The sequence below is a fragment of the Colletotrichum karsti genome, assembly GCF_011947395.1.
Source record: "Colletotrichum karsti strain CkLH20 chromosome Unknown Scaffold1, whole genome shotgun sequence".
Classification (NCBI taxonomy): domain Eukaryota; kingdom Fungi; phylum Ascomycota; class Sordariomycetes; order Glomerellales; family Glomerellaceae; genus Colletotrichum; species Colletotrichum karsti.
In genome coordinates, this window is record NW_024065901.1 from 1,344,842 (window position 1) to 1,361,955 (window position 17,114).

Genomic DNA, 17,114 nt, shown 5'->3' on the forward strand with positions numbered 1-17,114 from the left:
CAGAGCTTGCACATGCACTAGCAGCCCTGCAAAGCCCACAGTTACATCTCACCACCCGTCGTTTTTGTATCTACTTCCTGCCGTCGAAATACTACAGCTTATAAACTTAATTGCGCGGCGGAAGTGCACATATACCCTAGCCAAGATGCTCATCGGAATCTGTGGCGGTAAGTCACCACCAGCCCCTCAAAGCCTCAACTTGGGCCTCCTCACACGAAATGGAGTTATCCCTAACACCTTACGATAGGCATCTGTTCTGGCAAGAAGACGGTGGCCCAGTACCTCGTCGAGCATCATGGCTTCAAACTGCTCCGCCTGGACACGCCCTCGGCCGAACAGCCTTTTCGCGAGGAGAAGCCTTATCACGACGAGAAGCCGACTCGCGATGATCGTTTCGTGACACCTGCCCGTTACGAACCCCCCGGGCGCTATGAGACGCCTTCCTATGACCATCCAGTCTATGAGCCACCCCCTCGTGATGAGATTTCCCGGAATGGCACTCCTCGCAATGGAGGAACCCCTCGCACTGACACTCCGGCCTACACCGAATCTCGGGCCCCCATCTTCGGCATGTCCCCTGAGCCGGAGCCCGTGATGGAGCCCGAATTTGCTCCATCCATCACTGACGCCGACGAGCAAGGTAGGAGGGGCAAGAACAAGAAGAAGAAGAACACCAAGGATGCCATCTGCTACAACTGCCGGCAAAGAGGTCATTGGAAGGGAGATTGCCCTCACCCGAATCATGAGAATGCCCTCACCATCAACACCGTGAACGGCATTTCCGTGAGAGAACCACCGCGCCCCCCGTCCGTCAACGGTAACAACAATTCGCTCAGCTGGGGCTCCAACTCAGCAGAGCTCGGCTTCTCCTCCGCCGATGGTCTCCTGGATTACGTTACCACCCGCTGGCAAGAACGCTTCGTCATGACCGACGTCCACAACGAGGCCATCCTCGATCAGCTCTCCCGTCGCCCTTTCTTCATGCTGGTCTCGGTTGACGCGCCCCTGACCGTGCGTCACGCCCGCTTCCGCGCCCTTCACAACCCTCACTGCACCATCGAGTCTTTTGCTCTTGCTTCCGACACCCATCTCTACGATCCCCAAGAAGGCCTTCAGCCCCTCATCTCCCGCGCTACGGTCCGTCTTCTCAACACCTCCTCCTCGCTCGCCCACCTTTACGCTACCCTTGGCAAACTTAACCTCGCGGACCCGGTGCGCCTGCGCCCCAGCTGGGATGCCTACTTCATGTCCCTCGCGACTCTCGCCTCGCTGCGCTCCAACTGCATGAAGCGTCGTGTTGGTGCGGTTCTGGTCGGTCGCGAGAAGCGTGTGATTTCCACCGGCTACAACGGCACCCCCCGTGGACTTCAGAACTGTTCTGACGGCGGATGCTCGCGTTGTAACTCCGGCAACTCCTCCGGCGTCGGACTGGCTACGTGCTTGTGTATCCACGCCGAGGAGAACGCGCTTCTCGAGGCCGGCCGGGAACGTATTAGAGATGGCGCCGTGCTGTACTGTGACACTTGTCCTTGCCTTACCTGCAGTATCAAGATCTGCCAGGTTGGAATCAACGAGGTTGTCTACGCTCAGGGATACAGCATGGATGATCAGACGGCAGCGGTCTTCCACCAGGCGGGCGTGAAGTTGAGGCAGTACATTCCGGTAAGTCGGAAAATTTACTTTGACAGAAGCAGTGCTGACAGATGCGTAGCCTCCAAATGGATTGATCCACTTGGAGAATCTGGACAGGAACAAGTACATGAGTTAGGTGTAGGAAATGGGCATTTCCTATATATTAGCTCTAGGAGCAGAGAACCTTGATGGGCCAGGCTTGCCACACAAATGCATAGACTGACCCCGACAGGTGGGCAACTACCACTCACCGCGGGAACAACTCTCGAACCCGCTTAGCCTTACCCTGGCTTTTTTTCAACTTCCATTCCATCACGATGAAACGATCCTTAGCAATCTGAAGAAGCTTTGTTGTACTTTCATTACTATTCTCCTCCCGTATATCCTTACTTCCATATTGTCTATGTAGGTCTAAAGCTTCAGCACCAACTTTCCAACTTGCTTGCCTTCCCAGATATACTGAAGTGCCTCCTCGGCCTGTTCAAAGTCGTATACAGTATCGATGATATCATCAAACTTAAGACCCGTCGCCGAAATAGCCGCGTTCATGTCTTCCATATCGAGCCTTGATCCGGCGTTGATGCCTCTGTCACACACGTTAGCCGATGCTTTCGCTGCAGCCGATTCGGGTTCTCGGATTCGCGCTTACCTGACGTTCGTCCTCCGGTCAATGATGGAGGAAACAAACTCCTTCAGCTGGGACGGGTCCTGTCCGCCCAAGTACCCGACCTGGCTGACAGTACCACCGCGCCGCGTGCACAAGACGCTCTTGACGAGGGACGTAGAGCCTCCGTTGTCGACCGTGAGATCCACGCCGACTCCGTCCGTGAGCTTGAGCACTTCCTCCTCCCAGTTGGGCGTCTTCTTGTAATTGACGCCGTAGATGGGCGCGGAGGGGAAGGAATCTTGGATCTTCTTGATCTTCTCGTCGCTCGACGAGCTCAGGATGACCTTTAGTCCCGCGGCCTGGGCGAGCTTGAGCGCAAACATGGCAACACCGCCCGTTCCTATCATTTATCAGATCATATCATAAAAGTGATGCCACTGTTCTCATCATACCTTGAATGAAAACACTCTGGCCGATAGTAAGCCCCTTAATAGCAGACCACGCAGTCGTGCCCGCGCACGGCAAGATCGCGCAGTTGATCCAGTCCAAGTGGTCCGGGATCTTGGCGATGAGGTGCTCGTCAAACACGAGATGATCCGCAAGAACGCCGTCCTCATTCGCAGCGAGCCACGACCGGCCCGGCTCCCGACCCGTCACGAACTCGGTGTCCGTGATGGGGCTGACGCGGTCGCCGACGCGGAGGACCTTGACCTTGTCGCCGACGGCGAGGACCTCGCCCGCGGCGTCGTTGCCGAGGACGCCGTGCGGGATCACGGGCCACGGGTTGCCGCCGTTGGCGATGTTGGCGTCGCGGTAGTTGAGGGCGACGGCGTGCACTTTGATCAGGACCTGAGTCGGGGCGAGGGGCAGGGGCAGCGGTTCCGTGACGAGGTTTACTTTGGGCGTTCCCGGGGTGTAGTCGTCTGTTCGGCGCCAGGCCCGGCGGTGGGTTGGGAGGTTTGCGGTCATGGTGTTGGTTGTTGTTGTTGAGTTTGGTAGTGAGTGAGCTAAAGGTGCTTGAGTGACAGGGATCGGGATGAGGTCGGAAAGTGAAGTGATGTTTGTGAACTACTATTACCCTGACGGCTCTATGAAGGGGTCACAATCGTGACTTATATACACATCCGGCATCCATGGCAACCCAGACGTACGCCCTTTTCAAGACTGACAGTTATGATTGAGGCAAGCTGACTGACAGGGATCGGAAGTGGGTGACGTTGAACTCAAGATGAGATCGAACAGCACCCCTAGCTCTCACATGCGGGGTACCTGTCGCCACAGCCCACAGGCTTTTAGAAGGTCTCTTGCACTGCTTGTGGTATTATTACCAGGACGGGAGCTGTCGAGTGGCATCGAATGGAATGATAACCTCAACTGTAGATTTTTCTTACCATGACGTCCATGGCAGAGATTGTATCAGACGCCCTGAGCACGACATTGCTTGGCAACATTCTGAGCCAGACAAACCGTCAACCGTCAATCCTTCCAGCATCATTTCTATGGTTGAAGGGCGCGGATTGGCAACTTCTGACGTCGGGAAATATTGGGCAACCCAAGGGCGTCGGCCCCGAGGACCCGGATTGCCTACTTGGTCCAAAATACACGGTCATTCGCGTGCTAGAGAGGTTACAAAGCTGCAAAGGAGATGATTTGAAATCCTTCTTTGAAGGCAGCTCCGACTGGTAAGAATTCACCCAGTGTCGAACGACTCCTCCGATACGGAATCGGGGTGTTAGAGCCTCTGACACTGCCGACAGGGAACTGCTGCCCCGCATACCCCTCTATGAGAGCCTCCCGAGAAACGATTCTAGGTCATGTCTGGAGACAACTTCGCGGGGTGAAACTCTTGTGTTCTCATTGTCTTTGCCAGATCAGGTTTAAGCTGCATGAATCGTGGGGGGCCCCAAGGTTCTGTGTTGCTCCAATTCTTAGTTGTTCGGAGCTGAGTCGTTGACGCTCAGCACCACTGTAATTACCCCGCGCTAATCAGATGTTCTTGTCACGCAATTGATACAGAGGGGCCAGTTGACTTGAGGATATTGAATAATAAGAGCCTGAAAGATCTGCTTGCTACCTTGCATTGAGGAACACAAAATTGAGATGGATAATTTAGAGAGGAGAAGGGCTTTTGTCATCTAGGAACAATGGTAAATTTACACGCACGTATCATTGGCGATAAGTCTTCAGGGCTCATGACTGTGTAAGCTGCCCGTGTGTGTGGACAGGTCACGGAACCAATTCCCTACGTAATTAGCAGCAAAACATCCTCTATATTCCTCAACACAACACCATCTACGATGTAGTTCTAAGCGTAGCTCGCAACCGGCTTGCCCAAAACCTCCAACCGAGGCGTGATCCCAAGACCGGGCGCGCTCGGCGCAGTGACACGGCCGTTGACCGTCTTGAAATCCCCGTCCGCAGTCTTGACCGTGACCATATCCGGAGAACCCAGGATGCACCTTAGGTTCCGCTCCGGCACAGTCTGCGCCAAGTGCACAATCGCAGCAAACGCGACGTCCGATCCCGTAGTCTCTTGGACGCTGAAAGTGTATCCCGCAGCGAGGCAGATATCCCGCTGCCGACGCCCGCGAGTCAACCCGCCGTTCTTGGAGATCTTGTAGCCGATACCCTCCGCGGCGTCGTTGGCGATGAGGTCAACGATAGAGGCCTCGTCCGTGGCGAGCTCGTCGTAGATGATGGGGATGTCAGTCCTCTTCCTTAAGGACTGGCACTCTCGCGCGGTCGCACAGGGAGCCTCCAGGACGAAGTCCAACCCGGCGGGCAGGAGTCTCAGCATCCGGAGGGCAATCTCAACCGTCAAGCCCGCATTCGCATCAACAAGGAAGAACTCGCCCGGCTGCCTATCCGCCAGAGACGCCGCGATCCTCGCCGCGTCGGTGACGGGGTCATCACCCGAGATCTTAACCGAGTGTCCCACATACCCCTTCTTCCTGTGCACCTCAACACGCGCTCGCATCTCCTCCGGCTCGCCCACATAGATCGACGAAATCAGCGGCAACTTGACATCCGTCCGACCACCCAGGAGCTCGCACACCGGGAGCCCAACGGACTTGCCAAAGATGTCCCAACAGGCGACGTCAATGGGCGTCTTTGCGTGTAAGTGGCCGACGAGGGCCTCGTCCATGGCGTCGTTGATGCGGTCGACCTTGCGGGGGTCCATGCCGATGAGCTTGGGCGCGATCTCGGCGATGCCGGCCCGGACGCCGAGGCCGTGGGCGGCGACGTAGGTCGAGCCAAAGGGGGTGCTTTCGCCCCAGCCCTCGAGGCCGGTGTTTGTTGTTATGCGGACGATGGTGGCGTCGAAGCTGGTGTATTCGCGGCCGCCGGAGAGGAGGTAGCGGCCTCCCGAGTAGGGGAGGTCGACTTGGAAGACGTCAATCTTGGTGATCTTGAGTTCAGACATCTTGACTTGTTGATTTAGGTAGACTTGAAGAGTAAAGCCAGGATGTACAATTCCCGGCTTTGGTATACTTTATAAGTTCTGGAGGGGCCAAGTCATTGATGCCGAACTCGCAGCAACACTTCGGCTTCTAGCTTCCTGCATCCGACCTTGGCTCTGACAATAGTACTATCTGCAAGTTACAAAAAGTGTTCAAACGATTCGTGATGCCGCTATCTTGCGAGTATTCTTACCACATCAACATACAGGAACTGTCGTGGTTGGTGAAACACCGACAGGTTCTCATTTCTACTTCCCCAAACGGAATCATCACCCCGCAACCCCTCACATTAACAACAACTTCGTTTGCAAGGATCGGGTGAAGCCATGATCAAGCCGAGCCTGGAAGAAGCAACACGCGCTTTCCACATCATAGGGAATAATTACGAGGATTGCGCATGATCGCGAAAACGAAGATTACTGGATTCGCAAGCATAACTTCGGTTGCATAGGTTAGTATCGGCACGGACCGGCCCCACCACCGGGCCGGGCTCGGCGACCGCCGGGGAACAATCAAGAAAGGACTGGTGGCTTTTGCTGCCTGACTGTACTCGGTGGGCTACTATGGCAAGATGTCGAATAGGTCGAAACAGAAAATGAGTGCAGCTGGACTGTGATGCGCGGTGAATTGCAATTGTTTTGCAGCTTCATGAAGGGTTACTGATTTGTAGGTGATCAGCGAATAATGAGTATCTACGGCTGACCGCAGTTAAGAGAAATCGGACAGAACCCAGCTAACGCCTGAATCTCTGAGATAAAACCACCTAAATCGAACGCCTTCTATCTGTCTCCAAATTCTTTCCTGAAGCCGTGCGGGTTTGAAGAACATCAAACTTGATAGTCGACTTAAATGTGTACAAAGCACCAAGGTTACATAACGGAATACCTTTGAAAAGGCCTGCAAAACGCGCCTAGAGCCTGGCTTCTCAACCACCCATCGCGTAAGATCTTGTCTTAAGACACTTCTCGTATGCCTTTTCGAGGAAGTTGCGCACCTCTCCACAGCATTTGCGTCGGTTAGGAGGTGGATGATCCTCGCTTGGCTCAATGACAAGCATGTCGCGAATCAATCCGAGAACGTCTTTGAAGTATTCTGAGCAGTCTGCACGTGATGCCAGATCCTCGATGTGCTGGGTTAAACAAATGTCAGCACAAACTGATCAGGCACTGCTCAGGTATATGAAGACCTTCATATTACAAGACAAGACTTACCTTTGAGACAGAATGCTTCAACTGAGCGCCGTCATGTTCAAATCCACTCACTGTCACACATTCGAAGAACTTATCTGACTTCATACGAAGATGGGGATCATATGATAGCCGCGAAGTCTTGAACGATTGCACGCCTTCGGCCCCATCGAACATCCAAGTGACGAACTCAAGATAGATACAGCCAAGCGACCATATATCACTGGACTGACGCATCATCAGCGGCTGTATCTCACCCTCCGGTGGTCGGTAAGTCAAGGTATCAATGCCACGGCTCTGACGATACGTTTTGCTGTTCTCCGAGTGAAGTTCTGCTTGGCCAAAGTCGATTATCTTCAGAATTCCTTTCTCGTCGCCTCTGTGTGGGAACCAGAGAAGGTTCTCCGGCTTGAGGTCACCGTGACGGCCGTACTGCGTTATCAAGTCTTCTTGAGTCGGACGGGCCGCCTTGTTGGTTGTGTGAGGTAATTGATCACCCTGGAATCGAGTACATTTCGTTCCTGTCAGAATGTTTTCTTCAAATATGTCCTTGGGCCGGTTCTTGTGGTCCTTCTCATTGGTGTCTTCCGATGATTGGTCTGCCTCTGAGGTCTTGGGAGTCGTGTAATGCCTATGAAAGCGGTAAAGGCCGTCCGCCAGTCCCGCAAGCTGTTTGGCCACCCAGACAACGGTAGCATAATCAAACTTTGGAGACGGGCAAATTCGTTTCCAATAATTGAATAAGTCTCCGTTGGCTCGGTGAAAGATTAGATGAAATCTCCCAAACTGTTCGTACGTCGCTAGGACAGACACCACATGTGAATGGGCCCCGTCCCCCGTGAACTTCTTCAGCATGTTGACTTCTTTCTTGAACTTTTCATTCGCATGATGGCCTTCGTCTGTCAGTTGCTTCACAGCAAATCCCCGCTCGGCATCCAGGTCGTCGTCGTCGAATTCATGGTGCTCTGGGTGGATATGCACAAAAAAGACTTGCGAGAACCCGCCATGAACCTTGTGGATGTTTGCGCCGTCGGATAAACCTGAACCGTATTTGATGAATGGCAGGAGGTGGTGGTCCTTAAGGGTGTAGTGGTTGACGTGATTGTAGGCTGAGCGACAGAAGAAGGGAGATAGTAGCATCCATTGATACTCACAGAACTGCTTTCTTCTCTCCGGGCCCCAGTGCTCGCAACAGTTCAGTGGCTTTCCCTGACGCTCGCGTTTCTCGTTCGCTCGATATAAACTGTTGTCGCCTGGGTCATGTAAGTCAGGATCCTCATTTTCCACAAGCGGAAGATCAAGATCGCTGACGCCATCCTTCATGAAAAGTTCGATGCTGCTTGGCTCCTCAATAAAAACCAATATGGCAAAGATTGGACGATAGGAGAGAGTTTTGACAATTCCCCCAGGGAGTGGCTTCGTCTGGTCTGTACACACAAGATTGGCAACTTCTCTAATAGCAGCATCGTCTTTGTTACGCCCCGACTGCTTGGCCAATTCGCAGGCAACCGATTCTGGATTGATGAGGGCATATAACTGTTTTTTTGGCAGAAAAGTCCTTTCGTATCCGTTGCTCATCGGATTGCTGATTCCTTGGCATGCTCTCCGAAGCTGAGCTTGGAGTTGGTGTTTGTGAGGACGATTGCGTCCCGGCTTGTCAGACTTTTGGTTCTGAGGAGTGGAATTTTCCGGTTGAGAATAAATTGCCTGTCGACTTGCTGCTTGTTTATGGCCTTCGCGCCTCTTCCATTCTTGATCCCCTGCATCAGAAACGACCGACGGAGCTTGCTGCAAAGTTGCACTACGTCGAGCGCCTGATGTGAGAAAGGAGGAGTTTGTGTCCGTCGCGTCTCTCACTCCAAGGGATGGAGTGTTGCTACGTGAGCGTCGTTCCTCTTGCTTCTGGCCCTATTGGATCTTAGTGGTGCAGGTCCACAGCCGCCTACGCGTAGCGTGAGTACATGTAGCGCTTACTTGTTTCACCAACCAATCATCCAGTTCGTCTATCTCTGTCTTTCGTTCCTCGGAGGCCGTTTCTTCCCCATAATATTTGGGCCATGTTTGTGGCGATATGAGGCCGAGAGGCCTTGGGCTCCCACGCCTTGGTGACCCCTGAGGCGGGGTTGACGGTGCGGTCCTATCGTCTCTGGAATCGTCATCGGCAAGTTGTTCATTGGGCTCCGTAATTCCAATTGACGAAGTTTCGGGTGTGATAACGTGGATTGAGGCGTGCAACTCGCAATCGTCCGGCATGATGGAGCGCGTCGCCGCTTGCGTACAATATCAGTAAGAACCGGCGACGATGGAATATTGATGGCGGCAGCTAGCTCCATGCTACGTGTTTTATTGTCAGTTGGAGCCCAGTAGCCTCATCTGAAAACGCCTAGATATTGCGGCAAGGCAGCCTATCATGTCTAATCGAGGCGGCCGGACGATGTCTTGGAGCTGAACACGCGGCTTTACCATTTACAGACGTGGAGGGTGGGCTCCCTCCCTCCCTTGCCGGGCGAAAGAAGGCCGACCATACCATCCAGCGAAGTTCAGTGGCACAGCAAGCCACTTGTATCGAATACCTAGTGTGAGACCAGGCTGTCTGCCTTGATCCCAACACTTGATTGTGCCCTGGAGCTTTTCAGCGCCGCTGAAAGCCACCATATCATTCTCGGTGGCGCCTGACAACACGAAGTGTAAAAAGTGCAGCCACGCGGATGGATTCTGTTTGATCTAGAAATAGCACAATGGCAAAGACTTTCAAAAACTACCATAGCATGTAGCTTCAAGGTCTTGTGTAATATATATAGTAGACGCCGTCGCGGAGTCTAGATAGCAACCCAGAACAAGAAAGCATCAAAAGAACACCACCAACAACCTTTTCTGCATCAAATTCCACTCGTTGCAGTTTTCATCCTTACATCAGTAGTTCAGCCTCTTCAAAAATGAGCCAGCCAACAGTTCTAAGCAAGGCCACCCCTCTGAGTCGGAAGACCTCTTCTCCGAGTGTCAACCCTAGGCAAGAGATTGCGGGAAGAAACATGGATCCTGCGAAACTCGTCCTGATGCTGGACACCAGGTTTGCTGGAGCATACGACGTGGAAGTGAGCATTCCTCCTAGTTATCTCATTGGAAATCTAGCTAACAGTTGGACCCGCACCGAAGATGATGCATAATACCTATTCCATACGAGCCCCGAGGGAACTTTCGTTGGTCGGTGCACTCCGCTTGTTTTTGTGTCAACACGTTGCTGACCACGCAGTCTAGGATGAGATCGCTCTCTGTCGTCGATGACAGTTGTTGAAATTTACCGAGACGTCTCCACGCACTAAAGATAAATGTGACTAGACCATCGTTGTTCGCGTCACTGGTTTGGCTAGATGCCATCCTCTCTCAGCAAGCAATGACTGGGAACGTCTCACGGACTGAACTTTGATAATAAATTGCCCCCCCCCCCCCTTCCTCAATACTTCTGCTTCTCTTCTCCCTTCGTGTTCGGTCTATCCATGCACCCGAAGTACCATCAGGCTGTACCATTGGAGCAAGATTATTGTCAAGGCTGGGTATTGCACCGGCGCTTATGTTGGTGTGGCTGGCCCAATGCTACCCAGCCTTCATCGAGAACGGATGGATGGATATGTAAACCAAGAGAAGACTACAATACAATCCCTAAAAATCGAGCGATCAATACCGTGAGATTCAGCCTGATTTTGCGTGTGGAAGGAGACATCGACGATCGAACGCTGTCTGGCTCCTGTAGGCTTCTCCGACCTTGTGTAACCCCATGACTACAAAAAGGCCTCACAGCCGCATGATGATCCTCCACTAGTAGAGATGCATTTGCTGGGCAGCTGAAAATGCAGGTAAATAGTGTTGCGATTGATTACCAAACTGCATATTCTTGCAGCCTTCATCCCAGATTGCTACATCATTCAACCTTGGTATGAACATTCATTTCAATATACATGTACTCAGCAGGCTACGACACTTCTCCCTGAACAGGATGAGCTGCTGAAGTATGAAATCCTGCATTGGAAATAGAACAGCTGATCAATCCGCCGTTACTTCTTGAGGGTTGGCCCATCCTTGATACAAATACTGCGCTTCGCAGCAGGCTATCTTGGCGAACTTCCCGCGCGATGGACAACGTGACGAACTGCCGCCAAAGCTGGGTTGATGTTGTCTCAGCTTACGATGCAATCCTTTTAATCCGGACAGACCTTCGCGGTTGCGTCAAGCCACTGTCACCGTACATATGCACGACACTATGCATGTCAACGAGCGATTGTCTGTCTCAATATCGAGAGAGGCGGGATGGCAGCAAGAGCTATTGATCTGTTTCCCGACCTGGGAAGACCAAATAGTTCCCACGCCCAATCCGCTTTTTTGTTTCATGGTGTTTGCGAAATTGAACTTTTCTGGACTTTCAAGTTTCTTTCTATAGCCTCCCCAAGCCTCGCATGGTCATTGAGGCCGTCCGACAGTGGGAAAATTGAATTATCAAGAACGTCCTGCAGGCTGTGCTGCCAATCCTGGTCTCGAAAGGAAAAATGCCGCCACAAGAACCACCGTCTAAAGGTTTGCGGTCGAAAATTCGAAGCAAATGTGTGACAAGCAACTTCCCCCCTGAAAGCGGCGAGAACTTGAAGTATCTGCCTCAAGATTGCATTCAAGGTCTTGTCACGCGGAAAGCCATCGCAGATGAACTGGGTCTACAGTCGAATGATCCCGATAGCGAGTTTACTGAGTGGATCCTCAAAGCTGCTCCAAAGCTCTTTCTGATCACACTCAGTAGCCAGTTCGTTCGAGGTTCTGCTGAACTGCGCGATTCCATGCGCCTGTTCCAACTTCATGGCTTCGACGATAGCCAGCTTCCCTGGACAGATTCCAGTGCCTTCCCCGATGACAGCATCAAGGGCCTCTGGGAGAGATCAGAGATGACCGATTACTTTCCTCCCGCTCAATGGAAACTACTAGCTCTCGTCATGGATTCCGGTACCTTTACATACAAGATACGGCCCGGGGAAATCCTGCCCTTCACCCGAGTATTGAGCGAAAGGCCAAAGGAGGGGGCTTTTGGTAAAGTCTATCGTGTCAAGGTACAGCCATCACACACCGATTACTCTTTCGAAGAGGTGAGTACATTTCACAGCAACAAGTCGAGACTTTGATGACCTGTAACTGATCTGCTCTTTGTGAAGATTGCCATCAAAGAGATCCGGACCGAAAGTACCGTGCAAGAAAGTGCTTTGGAAAGAGCGTGGCTGGCTGAAGTTGGTGTCTTGAAGATGGTCAAGAAACTCAAAAATCGCCATATCATTGAGTGCTTAGCTGCTATTGAGAGGAGCGACAACCGCTACCTTCTCTTCCCATGGGCTGATGGCGGAAGCCTCAGAGATTATTGGGAAGCCAAGAGCCATCAGAAACCGACGCAGCATCTTGTGAAAGAAGCTGTTGTACAGATCCGAGGTCTAGCCGTCGCTCTTCGTCAGCTGCATTACTTCGGACTTGATGACAGTTCAGAGGACGTACCCGACGACCTACCACACGTCAAAACGGAAAATGTTGCCGATGAGTACCTCTTGGATGGAGCCGCAACTTCCATCAGGCATGGAGACTTGAAACCTGAGAACCTTCTATGGTTTTCACAGAACCGTCAGGATGCTGGAGAAGACCGATGTCTCAAGATTGCAGATATGGGGTTGGCGAAGCGGCACGTTGTTCGCACTCAAGACCGTTCCCGCTTGACCGCAACTACTTATGGTACCATTTTATATGAGGCGCCAGAGGCAGAGCCAGCTTTTGGTCAGCAGCCCAGATCGCGCCTGTACGACATTTGGTCCATGGGATGCATCGTTGTCGAGTGGGTCATTTGGATACTGTATGGCAATGACCAGTTGCAGCGATTTTACAATGACCTCAAAGGGCCAAATCACGACCCGAAGAAGCCAGTGTCTTACTACATCAATAATCCGAGTACCAATGGCCAATCCCCAGAACCTGTGCTCCATCCACAGGTTGTTCACTGGATATCCCACATGAGAAACCAGCATCCAGAGTGCAAGCGAGACTCAGCAATCGGCGCTCTACTCAGACTTGTCGAAGAGAAGCTTCTTGTTTTTCGTCTTCCAGATCGCCGACTCACAACAATGAGTCGAGTCAAATCGAAACCAACTTCGCTTACCCCACCCAGCTTGGAGGGCGGGAATGTGCGGAGCAGGGCGACATCCGTCGAGTTTGAGAGGGCAATGGATGATATCCTGGAAAAGGTAAACAAATCCAGAAACTTCCTACTGACGAGTACAGCCCAGGAGCTATCTGCTGTCGTTCATCCACCACCGAAGCCGTCAATGCTGCACCCTGAAATGGCTGTCTCGAGCTCGAACGCAAATCAAACACCTTCAGGTTTGAATGTGCAGCATTTGGTTCCACCAACAACATCCGCAAGAGTATGTTCAATGGAAACATGGCTGCTGCTAACATGATGCTCACGACGAAGCAGAACGTATGTCTTACCTCCCGTCCTCTTCTTTCAGTAACAACATACAAACACCCGATCCGAGCAAATTTTAACACAGAATTGTTTCAGAACGTAAGTGGATGCTTTCACCTTTTGCCCAAGATAACAGCTAACTCTTATACTTTTAGTATGTAGGCACTGCCATAACGTAGAATGATGCAAATCAGACGTATACTGACAAGAAAAGACGGTAAGACACAAGACACACGAACGCACATGTACCATCCAGCTATCTAGCTGATCAGTTCTGGTAACACTTTATGAATAGCTTGTAAGCTTCCTCCAACCCCTAAACTATAGCGAGATCTCTGACCGACCTGTACCAAGCCCGTACGTAACGCGAGATGTACTCTTGCATTCACTCATGACTAAAGTAAACATTGAACTTACCAATCCTCATGTTATTAGCCAGTGAGTCGTCACCCTGTATGTCAACAAGGCTTTTGCATACGACTAACCGACAACAGCTCGAAGGTTGGACATTTCCTGTCGACAATGATTTTGCTAGCGACTTTGCATCTCTTGTAGGGCCTGCTCTTCTCGCCCCTGAATCCTCCACCCCTGCCAATCTTTGCTCTGGTTGCAGCCAACGGAGGTTCTGGGAGCCTGGTTTCAACATTGAGAAGAATCCAGATAAGTTGCATCAAGATTCGAGGTCTTGTGACCTATGCAAGCTGCTCTGGCAGGTCTTCCAGTCGTCAGAAGGAAAGAAGCCTGGCAACATTGCTTCTTTTGAGAGAGTGGAGTCAACCATCAAGATCCGGGGGGTCCAGTCTCAGGCAGTCCTTTCAATTTTGAGGAATCCCGGTGAGTCAAACTCGCGTACTATAGGTCTTTAGCGATTCAACAACGCATGTCCTGACATACGTTGTGATGTTTTTCAGGGACCTCCTATCCGAATTCCGGATTGCAGATTGGACTTCCACAACTTCCTCACCCCGACTCAGACTTATCGTCGCAAATACTCCAGCGATGGCTTCATGAATGCGACAGCAATCACATGGGCTGCAGGTTTACTGGCAGTACGAGGCTACCCACTCGACTAATGGATCTTGGGACAGCGAATGTACCAGCCCTGCGTCTGGTTGAGACTTCTGGCGGAATCCCGGGCGACAATCGATATGTTGCTCTCTCTCACCGCTGGGGGGATACCGAGAAACATCGTCCTTTCTGCACTCGTCTACAGGATGCGAGAGGTCACGACCTCGCATCTTTCAAGCGAGCTATCCCTGACGAAGATTTGCCAAAGACATTCCGAGATGCCATTACAATCAGTCGTCGTCTTGGAATTCGGTATCTATGGATTGACTCCTTATGTATCATCCAAGGAGATGGTGGTGACTTCAGCACCGAAGCCAAACGCATGGAGGACGTCTTCAGTTGCGCTTATTGTGTTATTGCGGCAAGTCGTGCATCGAACCAGCTTGAAGGATTTCTCCGGGAGAGACCTCAACGGCGCTTCATCAATATCCCACAAGGAAAAGGAGATTCCATTTACATCTGCGAGGCGATTGACGATTTTGGTCGCCATGTCCTGGACGGCGCGCTAAACCGCCGTGGCTGGGTTCTTCAGGAACGTGCCTTGGCGCGGAGAACCATATACTTCACGGATGCTCAGACATATTTTGAATGCGGAAAAGGCGTCAGATGTGAAACATTGGCCAGGATGCAAAAGTATTTTGAACTTCTTCCCTGATCGTTTTCTCCTCTTGATTCTGACAATTCAACCCACAGTAATATGGCCGAATTCTTGGGAGATCCAAGATTCCCTGAAAAGGCAATGAGAGAGAATTCACGGGCCATCAAGATCCGCTATTTCCAGGATCTGTACCGAAGATACTCTCAGCTTGAGTTCACGCACATTCAGGACCGCCCAATTGCAATTGCTGGCCTAGAAAACCGGCTTCGCAAGGCATACTGGACCAAAGGCGGATTCGGCATCTTTGACGACGGGCCCGGACACGGACTGTTCCATCGAAGTCTCCTTTGGCAGCGCGGAGAAGAGGAGACTTCGTTGAAGCCAATTGACTTCACGTCAAGCCCAGAGTCTGCTGCTCCCACTTGGTCTTGGATGGCACATGAAGGTGGAATCGACTACCTCGACCCGCCCTTCCAGCAAATGGAATGGGAGCAGAACGAAATAGAGCCGCCATGGTCAGTCACCGGAGGTGGAAGTGATGGGTACAATCCTTCCCACTTGAAAGTCGTCGTGAGACCCTTTGACGTGGCTGGTGCCCCAGGACGCAAGACGGGAGATATTAGGTTCATATACGATAATCCCAATCGCAGAGCCACCTCCGATAGGCAAGGGCCTATGTGTGTTGTAATTGCTAAAGAAAAGCAAGACAAGCCGGCGGGAGAGAAGAGACACTACGTTCTAGTTGTTCTTAGCATACCAGGTGCCACGGAGCAGGGCCAGAAGTTGTTCACTCGTTTAGGAGTTGGTTATATGCCTGGAAAGTGCATTACATTGGAAGGAACCGGTAACAGAGGCCTTGTTCGCTGAAATGTTCGTGGGAGATTCCTCAAGTCAGTTTGTGTACGGACATCTCTCATTGACTAGGAAATACTTAAAATTCCTTCTTGCGCCTAGTTTGTTTTTATTCCTCCGGTCGAAAGCCGGCGCGGAAACATCATCAACTTGACACGTCCTAGTCTTCTTATAGTGTTTATCGTCCAATGACACCTTCGACGGATGTATCTACTGCGTTTGCCAAGATGAAATGCTGGAAGTGTGGTTTCACAACATAACCAATGACGTGATGCCTGGAGCCCAACTCGCTGCCCAAACCATCCTGTCGATCGGGGTCAGGTATACATTCGACTTAAATACATCTTAGGGTCCCGTGGTCCGTTTTCAATAAAGTAAACGCTTGCATATAGCGCCAACAATAGTTCTTTCCCCATGGCACAGTCAAGCCAGCAATCCATCATTGCCAACTTCCAAAAATGGTTTCCTAACGCTGTTAGTTATGCTTTTCTTTCACTTGAGCCCCTGGAGCTTGTACTTGTTACCACCTCACCTGAATACGCACAATGGCTGCAAACACAATGGCATAATCCCATATTCAGTCGCCCATATCTTCCAGATAATTCTGAGTATGTGAGGCTTCGGATGCCCCGAGGCTTATCACTTGTGCGGCGAAAACAAACAGACAACACCACAACTCTGGAGTTTGCCGATAGACATTGTGCAGCAGAGTTTTGCAGAGCTCTACAGATTCCCTATAACGGAAAGACGTGGGTTCATCTCGGACTCAGCTCACCAGTCCCTCAAATTGTAGCGCCCTTGAGTTATCGAGACGCTGCAGTTCGCGGGCTTGGCGTGCCACCCACGGATGGGGTCGGTGTTCCAGAACAGGTTTCTACAAGTCCATCATGCCGAATTGTAGATGCCTTCTTGTCACTTGAACCTTTAGAGGTCGTGCTTGTTGCCGATACTCGCTTATTCGGCGTACACCTGGTCGAAGTTTCCGGGATCCAAGACGCTCGAATCGATCCAAGGCCATCCAATTCGACTCGAGTCCGGTTGTGGGTACCAGGGGGCTTGAAATGCATACGCAGAAGCTCCAACAACAGCGGTAACACTTTCGAGTTCAAGAACGCCCGTACTGCTAAGGTCTTCTATGAGAGTCTCGCTGTGCAACAGGACCCACCAATTGTCCAACGCCAGGGAACAAAGGTGTATACTCTATGATGAATCCATCATGAGAGTT

General features: G+C 51.6%; 5 protein-coding genes across 5 annotated transcripts; 2 read left to right on the forward strand and 3 right to left on the reverse strand.

The window, feature by feature from the left end:
- Positions 1–306: 306 nt before the first annotated feature.
- Positions 307–1,768, forward strand: CkaCkLH20_00305 (cytidine and deoxycytidylate deaminase zinc-binding region; the record flags this gene model as incomplete). Its single annotated transcript, XM_038883025.1, has 2 exons — positions 307–1,662; positions 1,712–1,768. 2 exons carry the CDS (start codon positions 307–309, stop codon positions 1,766–1,768), a joined length of 1,413 nt encoding a protein of 470 aa, XP_038751730.1.
- A 275-nt stretch (positions 1,769–2,043) lies between these two features.
- On the reverse strand, positions 2,044–3,208 carry CkaCkLH20_00306 (putative alcohol dehydrogenase; the record flags this gene model as incomplete). Its single annotated transcript, XM_038883026.1, has 3 exons — positions 2,044–2,218; positions 2,282–2,639; positions 2,692–3,208. 3 exons carry the CDS (start codon positions 3,206–3,208, stop codon positions 2,044–2,046), a joined length of 1,050 nt encoding a protein of 349 aa, XP_038751731.1.
- A 1,336-nt stretch (positions 3,209–4,544) lies between these two features.
- CkaCkLH20_00307 (mandelate racemase muconate lactonizing protein) lies at positions 4,545–5,663 on the reverse strand (the record flags this gene model as incomplete). The annotated part of the gene is made up of 1 exon (XM_038883027.1): positions 4,545–5,663. The coding sequence occupies one exon, from the start codon at positions 5,661–5,663 to the stop codon at positions 4,545–4,547; it is 1,119 nt and encodes a 372-aa protein (XP_038751732.1).
- A 962-nt stretch (positions 5,664–6,625) lies between these two features.
- CkaCkLH20_00308 (protein kinase domain-containing protein) lies at positions 6,626–8,210 on the reverse strand (the record flags this gene model as incomplete). Its single annotated transcript, XM_038883028.1, has 3 exons — positions 6,626–6,829; positions 6,912–7,996; positions 8,042–8,210. 3 exons carry the CDS (start codon positions 8,208–8,210, stop codon positions 6,626–6,628), a joined length of 1,458 nt encoding a protein of 485 aa, XP_038751733.1.
- Positions 8,211–9,823: 1,613 nt separating this feature from the next.
- Positions 9,824–15,904, forward strand: CkaCkLH20_00309 (tol-like protein; the record flags this gene model as incomplete). Its single annotated transcript, XM_038883029.1, has 4 exons — positions 9,824–9,957; positions 11,512–12,013; positions 12,080–12,741; positions 15,133–15,904. The coding sequence occupies 4 exons, from the start codon at positions 9,824–9,826 to the stop codon at positions 15,902–15,904; spliced, it is 2,070 nt and encodes a 689-aa protein (XP_038751734.1).
- Positions 15,905–17,114: the final 1,210 nt, after the last annotated feature.